Consider the following 20,833-nt stretch of genomic DNA (forward strand, 5'->3'; position numbering starts at 1 on the left):
GCACGATAGTCCCACTAAGGGACTGCCTTGAAAGACAGTGGTGAGGGGAAATCCTCCACTGTGCAGAGCTTTGAGACATGCATCTCATCATCTACTTTGTATGGAGAGAGAAGTGGGTCATGGATTCCTGGGTGGTGGCAAAGGATGAATAGTCAGGGGCTCGGAACGCGCAAGCCTGGAAGATCAGAGAGAAATGATTTATGGAAGAGGTATATGGATAGACTTATGGGAGTATGGACAAAGAGTGATCTGTTTTACATGTTAATGCTCACTAGAGAACAACACTGAAGAGACACTAAACAATCAGCAGGATAACTTGTCCAGTACATGTCAGCCAGCCTCTGTCCTTAGACATTCTGTTATTTCTACAAAGGGACCATGAATAATATGTCCAGTGCATGTCAGCCAGCTTGTGTCCTTAGACATTCCGTTATTTCCACAAAGGGACCTTGAATAATATAACAGCTATGGTGGCAGATAGAAGCTATAAAAAATGGGTTCCCCTTCACCAAGGTTTATCTACTGTGGCTGCTTAATGTCCAACTGGTTAACAGAAAAGACTGAGTCCCTGATCCAAGGGCATCCCTTGAGGAAACCAGTCATTTAGTAGCAAATTGATTATATCAGATTTTTTCCACACTAAAAAAGACAGCAATTAATCCTTATTGGGACTGACAATATTCTAGACAGAGTAGTTCCCCCTTGTCTTCAGGGTACATGTTCTAAGATCCACAATGAATATGATGACATTCGCAGATAGTACTGAAACCACAGATAGTACTGCACTCAACTACCACCAACTGGAACAAATTCTGTTCATGGCTTCCACCCACAAATTTAATGCTACTTTATTTTTTTATTTTTGAGACAGGGGCTTGCTCTGCTGCCCAGGTTGGAATACAGTGGTGTGATCTTGGCTCACGGCAACCTCTGCCTCCCAGGCTCAAGCGATCCTCCCACGTTAGCCTCCCAAGTAGCTGGGACTACAGGTACATGTCACCACACTTGGCTAATTTTTGTAGAGATGAGATCTTGCTATGTTGCCCAGGCTGGTCTTGAACTCGGACTCAAGCCATCCACCTGCCTTGGCCTCCCAAAGTGCTGGATTACAGGTATTAGCCACCGTGCCTGACCTGCCCTTTCCATTCTAACTAAGCAATTACCCTGTACTGTGGCTGCACTTTCACAGTTTGAGGTGCAACACAAAAACTAACATACATTTTTTTTTCCTTCTTCACAATTCCATGGATAGAAGATTCATTCTTACCATAGATCTTCGCAACCACAGCAAAGGGGCACGATGGCTCACACCCGTAATCCCAGCACTTTGGAAGGCTGAGGCGGGCAGATCACTTGAGCTCAGGAGTTTGAGACCAGCCTGAGCAACGTGGTGAAATCCCATTTCTACAAAAAATACAAAAATTAGCTAGGTGTGGTGGTGCATGCCTGTAGTCCCAGCTGCTTGGGAGGCTGAGGTGGAAGGATTGCCTGAGCCCGGGAGGCGGAGGTTGCAGTGAGCCAAGATTGTGTCGCTGCACTCCAGCCTGGGTAATAGCGCAAGATTGTCTCAAAAAAATTAAAAACCTGGCCAGGTGGTGGTTCATGCCTGTAATACCAGCACTTTGGGAGGCCAAGGTGGGCGGATCACGACGTCAGAAGTTCGAGACCAGCCTGGCTAACATGGTGAAACCCCATCCCTACTAAAAATACAAAAATTAGCTGGGCATGACGGCACACACCTGTGATTCCAGCTACTCAGGAGGCTGGGGCAGGAGAATTGTGTGAAACCAGGAGGCAGAGGTTGCAGTGAGCTGAGATCACGCCACTGCACCTCAGCCTGGGTAACAGAGTGAGACTCTGTCTCAAAAAAAAAAAAAAAAAAAGAAAAATCTTTTTTTTCTTTCTTTGTTGAGAGTTTTTACCTTTTCACTTAAAGGAGGCACTTTACAGTTTCTCTTTGGCACATCCGAATTGCCAGCATCACTACTGTCATGCTTTGGATAATTATTAAGTAATATAAGGGTTACTTAACATAAACACAGCAATAGTCTCACAGTTGGTCTGATAACCAAGATGGCTACTAAGTGTCTAATGGGCAGGTAGCATATACAGTGTGGAGCCACTAAACAAAGGAATGATTCACAGCTCAGGCCAGATAGAATGGGAAAGCTCAAGGTTTCATTGTGCTACTAAAAACAGTGCACCATTTAAAACCTATGTATTAGGGCCAGGTGCAGTAGTTTTCACCTATAATCCCAGCACTTTGGGAGGCCAGGGTAGGAGGATTATTTGAAGCCAGGAGTTCAAGACCAGCCTGGGCAATGCAGCAAGACTGCATCCCTACAAAAATAAAAATAGCCAAGACTAGCCAGGCATGGTGGCACATGCCTACAGTTCTATTTGGGAGGCTGAGGCTTGACTGCTTGAGCCCAGGAGTTAGAGGCTGTAGTAAGCTATGACCACACCAGTGCACTCCAGCCTGGGCTGCAGCAAGACCTTGTCTCAAAACCAAAACAAAACTTATGAATTATTTATTTCTGGAATTTTCCATTTAACATTTTTAGACCAAGGTTGACCATAGGTAACTGAAACCATAGAAAGTAAAATCATGCATAAGGGGGAACTACTATATACATTTGCCTATGCTGTCTACAGTGCCTTGACCAGCATTACTATCCAAGGACTCACAGGAGTATCTCATTCACTAACAAGAAAACTCACATAATAACTCAGAACGAGGATTCCACTTTGTAGAATAGGAGGTACAACAACAGCATATGACCAGAAGATCCACAGTTCCTACCACATACAGTACTACCCCAAAGCTGCTGGACTGATAAAGTGCGGCAATACCCTTTAAAAGTGCAGTATGCAGAGGATCTCATTAAGAATGGGGTGGCCTTCAAGATACCAACAAAATTATTCCATTTATAAAAAATACATGGGTCCAGCAACCAAGAAGTAGAAGCAGGAGTAGCCCCATTTACCATTATTTTTCAGTAACTCACTTGGAAAATTTGTGCTTTCTGTCTCTCCAAATTAGATTTTGTGGGTCTTGGTTCCCAGAGGGGGTGCTTTTTAATCAAGAAGGACAGTTAAAGAACAATTAAACCTGAAGTTATGGCTGTTACCTAGTTATTTTGAGCTCCTCATGCAGGCAGATTCACAGAAAAGGAAAGGAGTCACCACACTGGCAGGGGTAAATGACTATTATAAGGAAGAAGGGTTGCTGCTATATAATGAGGGCAGTGAGGAATTTATCTGGAATAAGGGGGATTCACTAGGGTGCCTTTTAATGCTCTCATGCTCAATGAGCATAGCTCTCATGTAATTATAATGGGCAATTACAACAACCACAGCCTGACAAGCATATGGTGACTAAAGGCTCAAATCCCTCAGATGAAGATCTTGGTAATGCCATTCAGTCAAACCATCAAGATGAGCAGAAGTGTTAATAGAGGAAGCATGGAATTGATGGTAGGAAGAGATGTCAATATGGGCCCTAAGATCACCTGCAGCAACACACTGTAGTTAATCCCACTAAGCCTCCTTTTGGAAGATTCTTCCCCGGAAGTGGGAAGCAACAATATGAAGAATCCATGACAAAATGGAATAAACTTAATACAAGACAGGATTCAACATAAACGGTACAAGCTAGGGGAAGGGGGAACTATAGTACCAACTCTTTTAAGGACAACAGTGATGTTCCATCAGAGTCCCTAAGATCCTTTTTATCCTTTACACACCCCAAACTGTGTATTTTCAATGTGGTTCACCAGTCAGCATCTGTAGTTCTTCAGAGGACTGCACTTGAACTACTTAAAACATTTTGCCCACCTGGACAGAGCCAGAGCAACTGGTAACCAAAGACGGTCCAGTATGAAAATATGAAAGCCCAGTCTCCCCGCCTCAAGCTGGGACAACCCAAGAGTTTCCCTGCTAGATCAAGATGAAGCCTATTCTCTGTGGTACTTTTACCTGAGATCACACTCTTCCTTGGCTTCCTCTTCTCTGGCCTGCTTCTCCCACTCTGTTATTTGTCTCCTCTATAAGCACTGCTTTAAATGTCATTTGCGCAAGTATATTCATCTAGGTCAGCTTCTAAGGAGTGCAAACTTAAAAAAAATCTAGATGTGATGGTGTAAAAAGTATTAGTAACCCAGAACAAGGATCAGTAACCTAGTGCTTATCAGACAGACTTCTAATTGGAACAACTGGGACTTCCCAAAAGTGTAGTCAATGTACTAGACTGGCATGCACAACCACGTTCTGGTGTACCTCCCTGATGTGCAGAAACAAGAATGCTAATAAAGTAACCCTACATTTCTTAGTTAGTGTTCTGGATCAGATCGAAAATAAGGCAATTGAGGTCCGCCTCCGTGGTAAGGAGGAGGAGGAGAAGGTGGAGGTGGAGGGAGAGGGAGGAGGAGGAGGAGGCCTCGTCGCGGACAGCCAACGGGGCTGTCCCTGTAGCTCCCGATGGAGTTTGAGGTCATGAAATCTCCGCCAAGCTCTGCCTCGGCAAGACGAGGCGCCTCCGTCGCCCTTAGCGACCCCACCCGGGCCCCCTCAGCTTACAAAACACTACACAGCAAAATAATGATCTGCTAGACTGCTAACCCGAGCATCCAGCTTCCACAATGCCTGTGCAGGCAGCTCAATGGACAGAATTTCTGTCCTGTCCAATCTGCTATAATGAATTTGATGAGAATGTGCACAAACCCATCAGTTTAGGTTGTTCACACACTGTTTGCAAGACCTGCTTGAATAAACTTCATCGAAAAGCTTGTCCTTTTGACCAGACTGCCATCAACACAGATATTGATGTACTTCCTATCAACTTTGCACTTCTCCAGTTAGTTGGAGCCCAGGTACCAGATCATCAGTCAATTAAGTTAAGTAATCTAGGTAAGATTAAACACTATGTGGTTGCAAAGAAATGCGTTGAGGATTTGGCACTCTACTTAAAACCACGAAGTGGAGGTAAAGGTGTAGCTAGTTTGAACCAGAGTGCACTGAGCCATCCAATGCAAAGGAAACTGGTGACACTTGTAAACTGTCAACTGATGGAGGAAGAAGGTCGCGTAAGAGCCACACGAGCAGCTCGTTTCCTCGGAGAAAGAACTGTAACAGAACTGATATTACAACACCAGAACCCTCAGCAGTTGTCTGCCAATCTATGGGCCGCTGTCAGGGCTCGAGGATGCCAGTTTTTAGGGCCAGGTAAGATAGGTTACTATCTTACCTTTTTTATTAGCTATTGGGGCTTGAGGATGCTGAGACTCAACCCGTCTTTATATGTACAAATATTGATATAATTAAAGATAAATTTGTTTTTGTTGTTGTTAAAAATAAATAAATAAAATAAAATAAAATAAAATAAAATAAAATAAGGCAATTACATGCAAGATCTGGAAAGTGTAAATAAGGAAGAAGCATTACTATTCCACTATTTTTGATGCTAAATATCACCTTGGTTTTTCTGTACAGGGTTTCCAATCTTGGAAGTGACAGCATGGTTCTAGAGATGACAGCTTTCATGATAGATTCCAATTCAGCTGTTAGCTTAATGATAGAATAGCTGGGAGCATCTTTGGTGATCTGCTTTGAGGCAAACCTCTCAAAATAATTCCTGAAAACTTAACTTAGAGCCTGTCTTTTCAACTATCCTAATGATTCTGTAAGCCATTTAATACTTACTGTGTACAAATACCTTTGTGCATAAACTCGCTAGAGTGAATTTTGTGGCCTTCAACTAGACCTTGAATATACAAAATTTGTTATTAAAAGTGGGGTGCTACAGTAACAAACCTAAAGTACGTAGCAGTGGCTTAGTAAGAGGGTAGGGAGGTAAGAATACCGATATTACAGATGAGAAAGGTGGTGACCATTTTATGCCTTAGTAAAATATTTGATAAATACGGTCATATTAACGTCTTGAAAGGCAGATCTCATACTCACTGAACCTATAGCTCTACAGTAAAAGAGTACAACAATTAAGGATACTGGTCTGTGTTAGTGCTTCTTTTTGCTTTCAACAAGGTCCTATTTGAGACATATAAATTTAGGCCAAAGCTAATCAGCTTGCAACCAGTGATGAAAAGAAACATAGCAGGCCAGGCGCGGTGGCTCATGCCTGTAATCCCAGCACTTTGGGAGGCCGAGGCGGGCAGATCACGAGGTCAGGATATCGAGACCATCCTGGCTAACACTGTGAAACCCCGTCTCTACTAAAAATACAAAAAAATTAGCTAGGTGGTGGTGGGGCCAGCCTGTGAGTCCCAGCTACTTGGGAAGGCTGGGAGGCAGGAGAATGCGTGAACCGGGGCCCGAGGCTTGCAGTGAGCGAGATCCGCCACTGCCTCCAGCCTGGGAGACAGAGTGAGACTCTGTCTCAAAAAAAAAAAGAAACATAAGCGGACAGGCATGATGACCATGACTATAATCCAGCATGGGAGGCAAAAGGAGGAGCCCAGATCCACACACAGGGAGTCAGAGGATTCCAGGGACCAAGCCCTGGCCAACATGGTGAAACCCTGTCTCTACTAAAAATACAAAAATTAGCCAGGCATGGTGGTGCACGCCTGTAATCCCAGCTACTTGGGAAGCTGAGGCAAAAGAATCACTTGAACCCAAGAGACAGAGGTTGCAGTGAGCTGAGATGGCACCATTGCACTCTAGCCTGGGCGACAGCGCAAGACTCCGTCTCAAAAAAAAAAATAGGATGGGCACGGTGGCTCGCACCTGTAATCCCAGCACTTTGGGAGCCTGAGGCAGGCAGATCACAAGGTCAGGAAATTAAGACCATTCTGGCTAACAAGGTGAAACCCTGTCTCTACTAAAAATACAAAAAAAAAAAAAAAATTAGCTGGGCATGGTGGCGGGAGCCTGTAGTCCCAGCTACCTGGGAGGCTGAGGCAGGAGAATGGCGTGAATCCGGGAGGCAGAGCTTGCAGTGAGCCAAGATCATGCCACTGCACTCCAGTCTGGGCAACAGAGCAAGACTCCATCTCAAAAAAAAAAAAACAAAAAGCAAAAACAAACAAACAAAACAACATAGCTGTCTGTGCCAAGAGCCTAGAATCAAAATTGTCTGGTAATTGGAGACCATGGGATAAAAATATCCAATTGCTTTTGATTCTCAAACTGAGGCAATGGTAAGAGTTAACTAGACAGTCAGTTTTATGAGAAAATAACTTTGATATTAACATTAGCAGAAGCTGGGTAAGGGGTATACAGGAACATTCTATGTTATCTTTGTGACTTTCCTGCAAATTAAATTATTTCAAAATTTAAAAGTATGTTAAAACAAAACATGCCGGTGCAATGGCTCATGCCTGTAATCCCAGCACTTTAGGAGGTCGAGGTGGGCAGATCACTTGAGGTCAGGAGTTCCAGACCGGCCTGGCCAACATGGTGAAACCCTGTCTCTACTAAAAATACAAAAATTAGCTGGGCATGGTGGCGCCCGTTTGTAGTCCAAGCTACATGGGAGGCTGAGCCAGGAGAATTGCTTGAACCTGGGAGGCAGAGGTTGCAGTGAGCCGACATCGTGCCACTGCACTCCAGCTTGGGCAGCAGAACAACTCTCCGTTTCAAAAAAAAAAAAAAAAAATTAAAAAACATATACATATATTGGCCCCAATTCTTTCTCAAGCCTGCTTGTTTTATCTTTAAAGAATCTTTAAACTTGGATGAAGCAGGCTATAAAAGCTATATGGCCTTGATGAAAAATACAGTCTTCAAAATCTATTTTGGTGGTGGCCTTTAAAGAAAACAAACAAGGAAAACCTGCCAGAGGGTAAAGCCAGGGGTCACATGGAGTACAATGGGCAAGGTGGTTTCTCCCAGACAACAGAATCAGACTGCTAGATGGGCTAACCAGGAACTTATTCCATCGCTTTCACTGTCCTCACAATTTCCACCTCGCAAGATTTTATCACTGCTATAGACCCAAGACCCCTGCAGTTTCCTATTCTTGTCTATTTTAAACAGAAATTTTTATTGTGATTATTCTGTTCCTTCTCCAGCAATGTATGATGATGTGTGCATGAGGTCTGGAGCGGGGAATGCAAATTAACTTGCCTTTTAGTTTTTAGGTATCAGACCATGAGGGGCACGGTCCAAGGTACATTTGGACCTTAGAGAGAAGACTGCACCCAGAGAGAAGGATCACCCAAAGATCCTAGACTCTGAGCTGGATACAATGTTCTCATGAGATTTGGCGTTCTTCTCCATTTGGATAGAGGAAAGGGTGTTCTATGTATGGAAGAATAGTGAACTGGGTTATTTCAGTGGCCGTAGGGGCAAACTAAGGCAGACTATTAGTTGTATTAGTTGTCCCTAAATAACCACTGTACCCTTTTGCCACAACAGTTGGAACACAGGCATATTTCTCAGACCTTTTCATAACCTGATATAACCATGTGATTAAGTTCTGGCCAATGTGATATGCACAAAAGTGGTATATGCAATTTCCAGCCTAAGGAAAACGGTATGCCCTCCCTGTGCTCTCTTCCACTAATAGAAATGGAGACATGAAAGTAGAGACTGAAGTGGCTACTTCGGTCCACAAAATGGAGGCTGCTTATTAAGGATGGCAGATCAATAAGACAGAAAGAATCTGGGTCCATGGTGATTATAGTTTCAGATACCAGTCCTACCACCTACTCAGACTTTTACATATATTACAGCAGCAAATCAATTAATACATGAAGTTTATTTGGCTTTTTCCCAACTCCTTTCTGGTGACCCCTTGACCTCAAGTACCAATTAACTATCTACCAACTGATTCTGTTAAGGTATTAATTGAGATTTTAACTGATAACTGTATAATTAGTTTTCTCCCCTAGAAGACAAAAAAAAACAAAACCTCACAAAATGAGGATGATGATTATGAGTTGGTGAGCACCCTGGGTTGATCTATTCCCTTTTGTTCAACGGAGAAAACACCTCTGAAAGATTAATGCTACTTGCCTAGAACACATAGGCTCACATCCTTTAACCTCTAGGCTGACGTTTTACATGAGTAAAGTAAAAAAGTAAATTTTTTTTTTTTAATTAAGCATAAAGAAGACAAGAAGGGGTTCACACTAAAACAGCAGCCAGCAAGAAACATCTGTTTAGAGTTTTTCAGTTCTATTCTCCCACTAAGTACTGCAGATTTTAAAAAAAGGCAGGATAAGAGAAATGCAATGAAATGATCAAAGCAATGGCAATGGCTAATTTCCCTCTCTATTGAGCCACAGTCTACTGTCACCAAACCACTTTAAATTCTGCTCTTCCATCTTTGGAATTCTGATAAATTAAAACCATTTCCCCAATCTTCCCCAGGGGTTACAAATACCAGCCTAAGAAATACTGCTCTAACACTATAAAGGCCCTTAAATTAACTTACGATGATGAATCATTTTCCTTAGGGTAATCTTCATTCAATTCTGAGCCAGTTGATATTCTTTTCCTCTTTTCAGTACTACAGAGAATAAAGAAAAGGTTACTTTTAAAAAGCCATAATTTGGCCGGGCGCGGTGGCTCAAGCCTGTAATCCCAGCACTTTGGGAGGCCGAGGCGGGTGGATCCACGAGGTCAGGAGATCGAGACCATCCCACGGCATGAGTGAAACCCGTCTCTAAAATACAAAAATAGCCCGAGGCCCGAGGTGGTGAGCCTGTAGTCCCAGCTACTCAGGAGCTGAGGCCGGGAGATAAGTGAACCCAGGAGGCGGAGCTTGCAGTGAGCCGAGATGCGTGCTCCTGCACTCAGCCTGGGGCGACACAAGCGAGACTCCGTCTCAAAAAAAAGCCATAATTCATATCCACAGGCGGTAGCAGTGGCTCAAGCCTGTAATCCCAGCACTGGGAGGCGGGTGGATCCACCCAGTCAGGAGGGTCCAGAGACTATCCTAGCTAACATGAGTGAAACCCGTCTCTACTAAAAATACAAAAAAAACTAGCGAGTGGTGAAAAGCGTTAGCCTGTAGTCTCAGCTGCCCAGGAGGCTGAGGCCCCGGGAGAATAAGCGTGAACCCGGAGGAGGCAGGCTTGCAATGAGCGAGATCAGCCACTGCACTCCAGCCTGGGAGATACAGAAAGCGAGACTCCGTCTCAAAAAAAAAAAAAAATTCATATCACAAAAATTCATAAACCAACATACTTAAGGACAGGAAATGGGACTACTATTATTTAATTCTCTAAACCATTTTTTTTTTTTTTTTTTTTTTTTCCAGACAGTCTGCGGCTCCTGTCCGCCCCAGTCTGGAATGCTGAGTAGATGCGATCTTGGCTCCGCTGCAGCCTCTGCCTCCCCAGGTTAGAGTGATTCTCCTGCCCTCGGCCCTCCTGAGTAACCTAAGGACCTATAAATGCCCTGCGCTGCTGGAGTTAATTTTGTGTTTTAGTAAACAAGGGTTTTCACTATGTTAGCCAGGATGGTCTCAATCTCTCCTGACCTCATGTTTGGCCTGCCTCAGTCTCCCAAAGTGTTGGGATTACAGGCGTGAGCTATCACACCTGGCCCATATTTAAATTTATATGCTGTATATTTTCATGCTCAATAAGTGTCAGTGACATAAACTACATTGACAAACACTTGTAATCACTACATCTACCAAAAATGTACTCTGTACTTTATTTCCCCTCAAATTATTGGTATTTCTAAAAGGCCTAAAAGACATTTACAAACAGATACAGCTAATGAGTAAGAAAAAAAAGTCTCTCCTACCGATTTTCTAGCAACCCTGATCTAAGAGGTGTTGATGCAGATGTCAAAGAAGGAATCGTCCGAGTAACAGCTATTCCACTTCCTGCTACAGTCTTAATCGATCCTCTACCTGGATTACCAAGAACTTTTCGAAATGGAATATCATCTTTAGTTTCCAAACTTCCTCTTTTCGCAGAAGCCTGTAAAAATAAAGTTTGAGATAGTTAAATCTTCAAATTAACTGAAATACTTTTAGAACAGTGATTCTCCAATGGCAAGGTTTAAAAAATACAAATGGAGCCAGGTGCAGTGGCTCATGCCTGTAATCCCAGAAGGCCAAGGCAGGAGAGTCACTTGAGCTCCACAGTTCGAGGTTATAGTGAGCTATGACTGTACCACTGCAATCTAGCCTAGGCGACAGAGCAAGACCCTATCTCTAAAAAAAGGAAAACATACAAATGGAGATATATCTCTAGCGATTCTATTCCAGTTGGTCTGGGGTAAGGTTCATTCATCAGTTTTTTTGTTGTTGTTGTTTTTTGTTGTTGTTGTTTTTAAAAGCACTCAGGTGATTCTAATGTACAGTCAGTGTGAAAAACTGAGCTTGACACTTATTTTCCTATGGCTTTCTTATAAACTTAAAAACTCCACAGCACACCTGGAGAGGAGGCAAGAACACTACTTTGAATTACTAACAAAAAATAAAAATAAAAAAGACACAAAAAGACATGGCTCTAGTGATCAGCATGAGAACTGATCTTTGGAGGAAAAAAATATCCAATTATGATTATGACAAGTTAAGAAAAAGTGACAGTGACATTTGGTTGCCACAATTTGAATGCCAACAAAATAGTCATATGACTTTTGAGGGGGTTCTAGTTTGGAGGAATGAAACATATGATAGGGAGAGGGAAGGTGACAGAGTTCACTATAAGGATGAGTCAAAGAGTCTACCCTTAAGACATAGCAAGAACACTCAAAGAGAATATGGCAATGTAAGCATTAGTTGGGAAATAGAGCTTTATATGAACACTCTGCCAGTTAAGTTTTATATCTCTACATTAAGAGCTATGTGATTTTTCTATGGAAGTTATGTCCCATTACTTTTGTTTTACAGAATTACAATCTTAGGATAGGAAATTTTAAAACTTCTAAGGTCATCCGAATGAATACTTTAAAAAGTTAAATTTATTTTCAAATGAGTGACACATTCTCAAGGTTCACAAATCAAAGTAATATTAAAAGCCACAGACCAGTGGTAAGTCTCACTATCCCCATCCATCACTCAGTTCTTCCACTTCTCCTTTTCCCACTAATTCTTCCCTTGTTCTGTTATGAAAATACAAATCAATATTTTACTTTTTGTTATACAAACAGTAGCATACTACATGTCCACTGTTTTGCAACTTTTTCAGAATTTTGAACATCATCCCATCCCATAACATATGTATATATATATAACATATATATTTAAGACAGAATCTTACTCTGTCACCCAGGCTGGAGTGCAGTGGCATAATCACTGCTTCCTGCAGCCTCAACTTCCCAGGCTCAGGTGATTCTCCCACCCCAGTCTTCGAAGTAGCTGGGACTACAGGTGCACACCACCATGCCCAGCTAATTTATGTATTTTCTGTAGAGACAGGGTTTCACGTGTTGCCCAGGCTGGTCTCAAACTCCTGGGCTCAAGGAATCAGCCCACCTCAGCCTCCCAAAGTACTGGGATTATAGGAGTGAGCCACCACGCCTGGCCACATAGTAAGAAATATTTTACATCAAAACCTATTATATATATGTATAAATAAACCAAAATAAAACTTTGAAAAATCAGTATTTATCCTTAATATGTACAATATGCTCTATTATTTTCTATTCTACTTTTTAAATTTAATTAGTCATGACCCACAAAACTGAATTTATGACTTCACTAATGAGAATTATTACTTGTGAAACCATAAATACTTGCTTCTGCTATATGTGTTAACACTTATGCATTTAAATAATATTTCAACAATTTAAATTCCTACCAAGGAATGTATGAATCTCAAAATAATTATGCTCAATGAGGGAAGCCAGACCCTGCCCTCCCAATATTACACATTCATTCCATTTATATAAAACTCCAGAAATTACAACCTAATCTACAGTGGGAAAAAACATAACAGTGGTTGCCTCTGGATAGGGATCAGAGGGAAGGATTACTAAGGAGAATAAGAAAACTCAAGAGTTACGGTTATGTTCACTATGTTGATGATGATGATGATTTTAAGGATATATGTAAGTCAAAATACATCAAATTGTACTTTAAATATATACAACTTACTGCATGTCAATTATATCTCAATAAAAATGTCCCCCCAAAAATCTAACCTATAAAAAGAACCCGACAAAAATGAAATCTTATTCACTGCTTAGTCCAATAAATGGACTAAGTGATCACCTCTTTGCATAGCCAAAGAGAATTAATAAATTTACTTACAAAAGAGCTTCAAAGTTCTCTTACTCTATGGTTTGGGTTTGCTAAAATGATACATTTCAGGTATGCAGAAATACCCTTGATAGTCTATGACTATCTTTTTTTTCTTTTTTTTTTAGATGGAGTCTTGCTCTGTTGCCCAGGCTGGAGTGAGATGGCACGAGCTCAGCTCACTGCAACCTCCGCCTCCTGGCTTCAAGCAATTCTCCTGCCTCAGCCTCCTGAGTAGGTAGAATTACAGGTATCTGCCATCACACCTGGCTAATTTTTGTATTTTTAGTAGAGACGGGGTTTCACCGTGTTGGCCAGGCTGGTCTCAAACTCCTGACCTCAAGTGATCCACCCACCTTGGCCTCCCAAGTGCTGGGATTACAGGCATGAGCCACCGTGCCTGGCCAACTATCATTTTTTCAAAATGCTAAAAAGATTCAAATGAACATACCTGATTGTCTGAGTAAGAAAGTTGCCTGCTGGTTTCCTTCTGTGAGGTCCTGCTGCCCAGAATGGCTCCAAAACTACCAGACCCCTGAGAAGGTTTCATGGCTGGTGACCAAAAATAAAAATTTTTTTAAATCCCCAAATCACTCACTTTAAAAAGATTTATCATTTTTATGTAATATTGAAGAAATAGAAGAAACAGCAGGAAAAAAAGAAAACAAATCAAAGTGCCTATCAACCAATTCTTTCTGACAGAATATACATCTTATATAGAAACTAAAATTTAGAGCTAGAATCTGAAGCAAAAAAAATTAAATAACACACACACCTGAAAACATTTAATAGGATAAAATTTACAAAGCAAAAAAAAAGCTAGAATAAACATTTGGTAATTACATTAATAACACTATGGAAAAGTCATTGTGTACTGACAACATGAACACTGACACTGGATGTCAGAAACAGTGACAGGTGTATCTCTGATAACATATACTCCAAAACATTCTCTACAAGTAAGTTTATCCAGCAGAATAAATGGCTTCTATTCTGAAGAAACTAATGGTAGTTCAAAGAACATTCGAGGTATTGTATAAATATGAATTTGCATATACTTTTTAAAATTTTATATTTTAATTTGGTTAGCCAATTTCCGACTGATGACCATTTGAAATGTTTTAATTTTTCAAAGTTGCAAACAATGCTTAACATCCTTTCACAAATCTTTTTGTGGGATAAACTCCTTATAATAAGAATTACTGAGAGAACATACAATTTTAAACTAAACCGACATCATTACATCATTACATAGTCCTCAAACCAAACCAAACCAAACCAAAACAAAAACCTCTATGCTCCTACTAAGTATATGAGAGTATCTTGCTTCCCCTCACACTGCTACCAATGTGGTAGTAGGAATTTGAGTCTGGTGAAGTTGAGAATTTTTTCATGTCTAAGGGCCATCTGTTTTGCTTCCTGAATTCTCAATTTGCAGTTTTTGTCAATTTCTCTACTTTTTTTTTTTTTATTGATTTGCAAAATAAGTCTTTGTATAATATATTAGTAATATTAACTTTGTCACTCTGGCTACGATTTTCTTCATTTGTCTTCTGTTCCTTGCTAGAGACTGTCTAATTTTTTAACACAAGTTTTCAATCTTTTTCCTTTATTAATTCTAGTTTTTATGTAATACCCGAAAAGTCTTTTCCATCCAGAGATTACGTTGAAAGTATTTTTTACAATACTTTTTTTACATTCAAATCTTTGGTCACTGTGAAATAAAAGGAGATAATAAGGATCCAAGTGTATTATCTTCCTAAATGGTTACTTGTCTTGTTTATAGATAACACTTTATCAAATATTAGTCTTTTGTCCACTGATTTGAAACGCCATGCTTATATTAAACGCTTTATACTGTTCAAAGTATTTTTAGGCCGGGCACAGTGGCTCAAGCCTGTAATCCCAGCACTTTGGGAGGCCGAGACGGGTGGATCACGAGGTCAGGAGATCGAGACCCTCCTGGCTAACACGGTGAAACCCCGTCTCTACTAAAAATACAAAAAATTAGCCGGGCGTGGTGGCGGGCGCCTGTAGTCCCAGCTACTCGAAAGGCTGAGGCAGGAGAATGGCGTAAATCTGGGAGGAGGAGCCTGCAGTGAGCTGAGATCTGGTCACTGCACTCCAGCCTGGGCGACAGAGCAAGACTTCGTCTCAAAAAAAAAAAACAAAGTATTTTTATACTAATTATTTTACTCTAGTCTCTGCAAAGTATATATCACCTTTGGGCAGCTAAAGCAACTAAACCTGAGATTAAAATGACTTGCCCAAGATCACAGAATGAATTAAGAGTTAAGCCCACAGCTAGCTATTTTAATAACACCAATGACTTACTGACTCCCTAACATAGGGAAGTCATACTTTACATTTATGAGCTCTCACTCTTTAAGAAGCCCTGAAATCAAGGTTTTTTTTTTTTTTTTTTTAGTAGAGACGGGGTTTCGCCGTGTTAGCCAGGATGGTCTCGATCTCCTGACCTCGTGATCTGCCTGCCTTGGCCTCCCAAAGTGCTGGGATTACAGGCTTGAGCCACCGTGCCCGGCCAAGGTGATATTTTCATGTTAGAGATTAGGAAATTAAAACTCAGTCATTAAGTGGCTTACCTAAAACCACACAGAAATAACAGGCAGAGCTAGAATTTCAACCTAAATCTATTTATGGCCAAAGCCCGTATTTTTTCATTATGCTATGTTGTTCAAAATTGGGTCCCCGGACAGTATATTGTGCTTTCCACTCCAATGTATTTGAAGACGTGCTTTTCTTACACATATCAATTGTTAAAACTAGTGATTCCATTAATACGGCTACGATGAAATAAAACTAAAACAGAGATATAAACTAGCCTCTGACATATTCTAAGAATTTTAAATAGTATTCAATTTCTTGACCCTTTTTTTTTATTTTGAGATGGTTTTGCTCTGTAGCCCAGGCTGGAGAGCAGTGGCGCGATCTCGGCTCACTGTAACCTCTGCCTCCTGGGTTCACGCCATTCTCCTGCCTCAGCCTCCCAAGTAGCTGGGACTACGGGCGCCCGCCACCATGCCCGGCTAATTTTTTGTATCTTTAGTAGAGATGGGTTTCACTGTGTTAGCCAGGATGGTCTCGATCTCCTGACCTCATGATCTGCCCGCCTCGGCCTCCCAAAGTGCTGGGATTACAGGTGTGAGCAACTGCGCCCGGCCTCAATTTCTTGATTCTAAAATTCAATAGTTTAGTAAATTGATATAGCTCCAATTTGGTGGCATGAACACATAATGAGTAGGTACTAAATGGCAAACCACCATAAAAAGCTTTTATTTTACAAGAATACGGTGTCAAATGGAGACACTAATTAAAGGAAGCACTGCTACGCCTTCATTTTCTGATGTTTTTAATGTGTCATATTTAAGTCGAAAAATTCAAGCTTGTCAACTATAAAATATAAGTAATAGTAAAATGTTGAAGATGACAGAACTAAAGACTAATGTAATAGTGGAGAACTCATTTTAAGCAACAGATTTTTTCCTAAAAAGATGGCTGTAGGGCCAGGCAGTGGCTCACGCCTGTAATCCCAGCACTTTGGGAGGCCAAGGAAGATCAATCGCTTGGGCCCAGGAGTTCGATAACAGCCTGGGCAACATATTGGAATCTTGCTACTGTACTTCAACCTGGGTGACAGAGAGAGACACTGTCTCAAAAGAAAAAGAAAAAGAAAGAAAAAAGAAACGAAAAGAAAAAGCGCCTGTAAAGGCATTAAAAGAAAAAAAAAACCACTATTTTAAATGAAAGGGGTAGAGGGGGCAGAGGAACCTGATCATACCATGTGATTTTTTTATAGGACTCATTTTCCACAGCAAGAGTAAAACTTCAGAATAATTTTCGTAAACAGGCAAGTGTCTAAGATTTATGCAACAAGGTAACTTTTCGCAACTGTAATTTAAATTCTCCTCCCTGGTGGAGGTTGCAGTGAGCTGAGATCATGCCACTGCACTCCAGCCTAGGTGTCAGAGCAAGACTCCATCTAAAAAAAAAAAAAAAAAAAAAAAAAAAAACCTGCTCCTTTTTCTAATTGTATTCTTTTGTGGAATCTACATATAAGATCAAGTCATCTGCAAACACAAGTAATTTTACTTCTTCCTATCCATTCTGGATGCCTGTTATTTCCTTTTCTTGCCTAAAGGCTCTGGCTGAGACTTCTAGTACTATGTTAAATAGAAGTGGCAAGAGCAGGTATTCCTGCCTTGCTAATGATCTTAGAGGAAACATTTTCAGTTTTTCACCCCTAAGTATGATGTTAGCTTTAAGTTTTTGCATATGACCTTTATTGCGCTAAGTCGTTTCCTTCTACTCCTAGTTTGTTGAGTGTTTTTATCATGAAAGAGTGTTGGATTTTGTCAATGTTTTCATCTGCAACACTATAGATGATCATGTGGTTTTCATCCTTCATTCTGTCAAGAATGATGTATTACATAGATTGATTTTCATATGGTGAACTATCTTTGAATTTCAGGAATAAATCCTACTTGTTCATGATGTATAATTCTTTTAATATGCTAATGAATTCAATTGAATACTGGCCTGTAGTCTAGTCATATTCTTGTAAAACTACTAATGTTAGACCCTGAGATGATTTGTACTCACCTGCAGGAAGTCTGTTTTGATGGACTGCATCTAGAAACAACCTCATTTCCTCTGCATCCTTACTTGGTACTTTGTCAATAGACAAGAAGCTGTTATCTTGTAGAGTTAACATTAGGCGGCTTTGTTTTGCTCCACTGGGTCGAAGCACCACATTTTTAATGTTATGACTTAGCTAATCCAGACAAAAGGAAAATTATCATAAAAAATGTATGATAACTAAGTATAACAATCTGTATAATAAACACTAAACTTTATACTTTCCAAGCTACATTTATCACTCTTCCCCACAGTAATTTAATTTTTTTCAACCAAAAGAAGTTCCCATTTCTTGATACATTTAAATTAAAGATTTACCTTTTAGAGATGCAAACACATGCAATAAGCCCTTAATTATACAGCGATCTTGCGCCAAGGGTAATAGAGAAGGAAAAATAAAGAATTTTTTTTTAAAAAGCCCTTAATGAATGTTGTCAATAGGTTCTTGGTACTAACTGGCAAACAACCATGAAAACTTTTATTTACATAAAAAAGTGGTAATAGCCATTTAGGCGCGGTGGCTCAAGCCTGTAATCCCAGCAACACTTTGGGAGGCTGGGGCAGTGGGATCCTTGAGGTCAGGAGATCCCGAGACCATCCTAGCTAATACGGTGAAACTCCGTCTCTATAAAAATGCAAAACTAGCCCGGTGAGGTGGGCCGAGCCTGTGAGTCCCAGCTACTCGGGAGGCTGAGGGACAGGAAGATGGCGTGAACCCGGGAGGCGGAGCTTGCAGTGAGCTGAGATCTAGCCACCGCACTCCAGCCTGGGCGACAGAGCCAGACTCAGTCTCAAAAAAAAAAAAAAAAAAAAAAGAATAGTGTGTCAAATGGAGGTATTAATTAAAGGTAGCACTGCTACCCCTTCATTTTCTGATGTTTTTAATGTGTTATAAACATTAAGCAAAAGAACATACAGCAGGTCCTCAAATAACATCATTTTCTTCATTATAATGTTGATGAGGAAAAAAACTAGTTTCATTATCCATAGTTTCACTTCAAGTCAGTTTTCAAGAACCAACTGACAACATAAAGTGTGGACTTACTCTTCTATTAAAATTAATTTTACAGAACAATCCTAGAACTCTTGATCCCACGGTAGGGAATCCCTTATTTTAAAATATACTTATAGAGGATAAAAACTACTGAGTTAACACATTTCAGAACCTTGGATGGTTACACTATCACCAGTTTAGAAAACCCAATGGAAGTAGAAAGCCAGGTGCCATGGCTCACGCCTGTAATCCCAGCACTTTGGCAGGCCAAGGCAGGCAGATCACCTGACGTCAGGAGTTCAAGACCAGCCTGGTCAACATGGCAAAATCCCATCTCTACTAAAAAGACAAAAAGTAGCCAGGCATCGTGGAGCACACCTGTAGTCCCAGCTACTCGGGAGGCTGAGGCAGGAAAATAGCTTGAACCCAGGAAGTGGAGGCTGCATTGAGTTGAGAGCGTACCCCTGCACTCCAGCCTGGATGACACAGCAAAACTTTGTCTCAAAAAAAAAAAAAAAAAAAAAATTGGAGTAGAATCTTTGTCTTTTGCTAAACAAAAGTTTGTAAGACATTTGGCAAATAATTTGGGTAGCTTCAATGTAAAAGATATTATTCTAAGCAATTAAATAATCCTCAAAAGAATTCCAAACTTTCAAAAACCATCAAAAATAAACCTTTGCCAATATAGCACACCTTTTATTTTTCTTTTTTAACTAAGAAAACTCACTTAAGTTTCATTCAAAGATCATATGTACCTGGAAACTCTTAACTTACTTCTCTCTCCACAGAACTGGTTCAATAATTCATCTTAGACTCTACCAGACTTTGGAAATGTGCTATGAAGTGGTAACTTTTATTTTCTCTTAAATGAAATTTTTCCAAGGCTAAATTAGTAAATCTTACAGTTTCTTCATTATCTAAATAATTTCTGCCAGTCAGGCAGCGTTATTCTCTAATGTTCTCAGTAGGCATACATCAAGGTTTCTAAACTGCCTTTTGCTGAAGATATGTCCTCTGAAAAGCATAAACAAAGAACTAATAACGTATTTCAGAGTTTTTTTAAAACTAGAGAAAATTGACTTTTGTCAGTTATTAGATAAGAATGAAAAACAATTTTGCCAATTTATATTCAAATTTTAAATTATATATGCATTTTTAGCATCAAAGTAGGTCTTAAAATTATGTCCTTGAGTGGAAATTCTCTAGGAAAACACAACAATTTGTTTTAAATGCTTTTAACTCCAAAATATTTAAATAAGCGTTTAGTATGCAAAAGGAAAACAGGTAACATTAAAGGCATTATTTCAGTCAATTTACCACTTTTTAAAAATTAAATACACAAAGCAAAGTTTGTTCATTAACAGACAAGATGAGAACCTTCTTGAACTTCAACCCTTCAACAACTGAAAAGCCCATCCAGTCCCGCTATTTCAGTAACAATTCATACGGTAACGACACACAACTCTTCCTCTATCTTAAGCCCAGACCTCTGTTGGAGCTCCAGTCCTATTTACCTTCTGAATGCTTGACACCTCAGATAACTCATCTCTCCCAATCCTCACACCACAATTCTTCCCCTCTGCTCCCTATCACAGAAGACATAAAAGGGACTGCCATCCACTCAAACCTTGAGACTCTCCCCAGATAATTTTTTCCCACACCTCCCAAATCTTACGACTTAAATCTTCTTGAAATCTCTTCAGATCTATCCGTTCCCCTTTTTGCTTATTCCACTCCCTTTTCCTTACTTTCATTCCTCATCTAAACTCCCATTAATAACCTCCTATACGTCCTTCTTATTCTCACACTACTACCTGAAATAAAGTCATTGCCTAACCCCAAAGAAATGTGAATTTGAGATTCCTGGCTCCTTAGAACTTCTGCTCCCCTTATGACAAACAAGAAACATCAATATCTGGTTCCTACCTAGCTCTTCAGCCTTATTTCTGTCACTCACTCCTCAGTGTCCATATATTTTAAAAATAACTTTCTAGTTCCCTGAGTGCCGATTCACATTT

The 20,833-nt window shown here is 40.4% G+C and overlaps 1 protein-coding gene across 5 annotated transcripts in view; it reads right to left on the bottom strand.

Moving 5' to 3' along the window:
* USP37 (ubiquitin specific peptidase 37) overlaps nucleotides 1-20,833 on the bottom strand; it is a 119,841-nt gene that overhangs the window by 89,808 nt on the left and 9,200 nt on the right. For all 5 annotated transcript variants that reach the window (XM_021924002.2, XM_021924003.2, XM_021924001.2 and 2 more), the window contains exons 4-7: nucleotides 17,786-17,957; nucleotides 13,617-13,717; nucleotides 10,720-10,898; nucleotides 9,398-9,472 (exon numbers count right to left, since the gene is read on the bottom strand). In XM_021924002.2, coding sequence (XP_021779694.1) covers nucleotides 9,398-9,472; nucleotides 10,720-10,898; nucleotides 13,617-13,717; nucleotides 17,786-17,957 — 527 coding nt within the window. The remainder of the gene's footprint in view (nucleotides 1-9,397; nucleotides 9,473-10,719; nucleotides 10,899-13,616; nucleotides 13,718-17,785; nucleotides 17,958-20,833) is intronic.

The sequence above is a fragment of the Papio anubis genome, chromosome 10, assembly GCF_008728515.1.
Source record: "Papio anubis isolate 15944 chromosome 10, Panubis1.0, whole genome shotgun sequence".
NCBI lineage: Eukaryota > Metazoa > Chordata > Mammalia > Primates > Cercopithecidae > Papio > Papio anubis.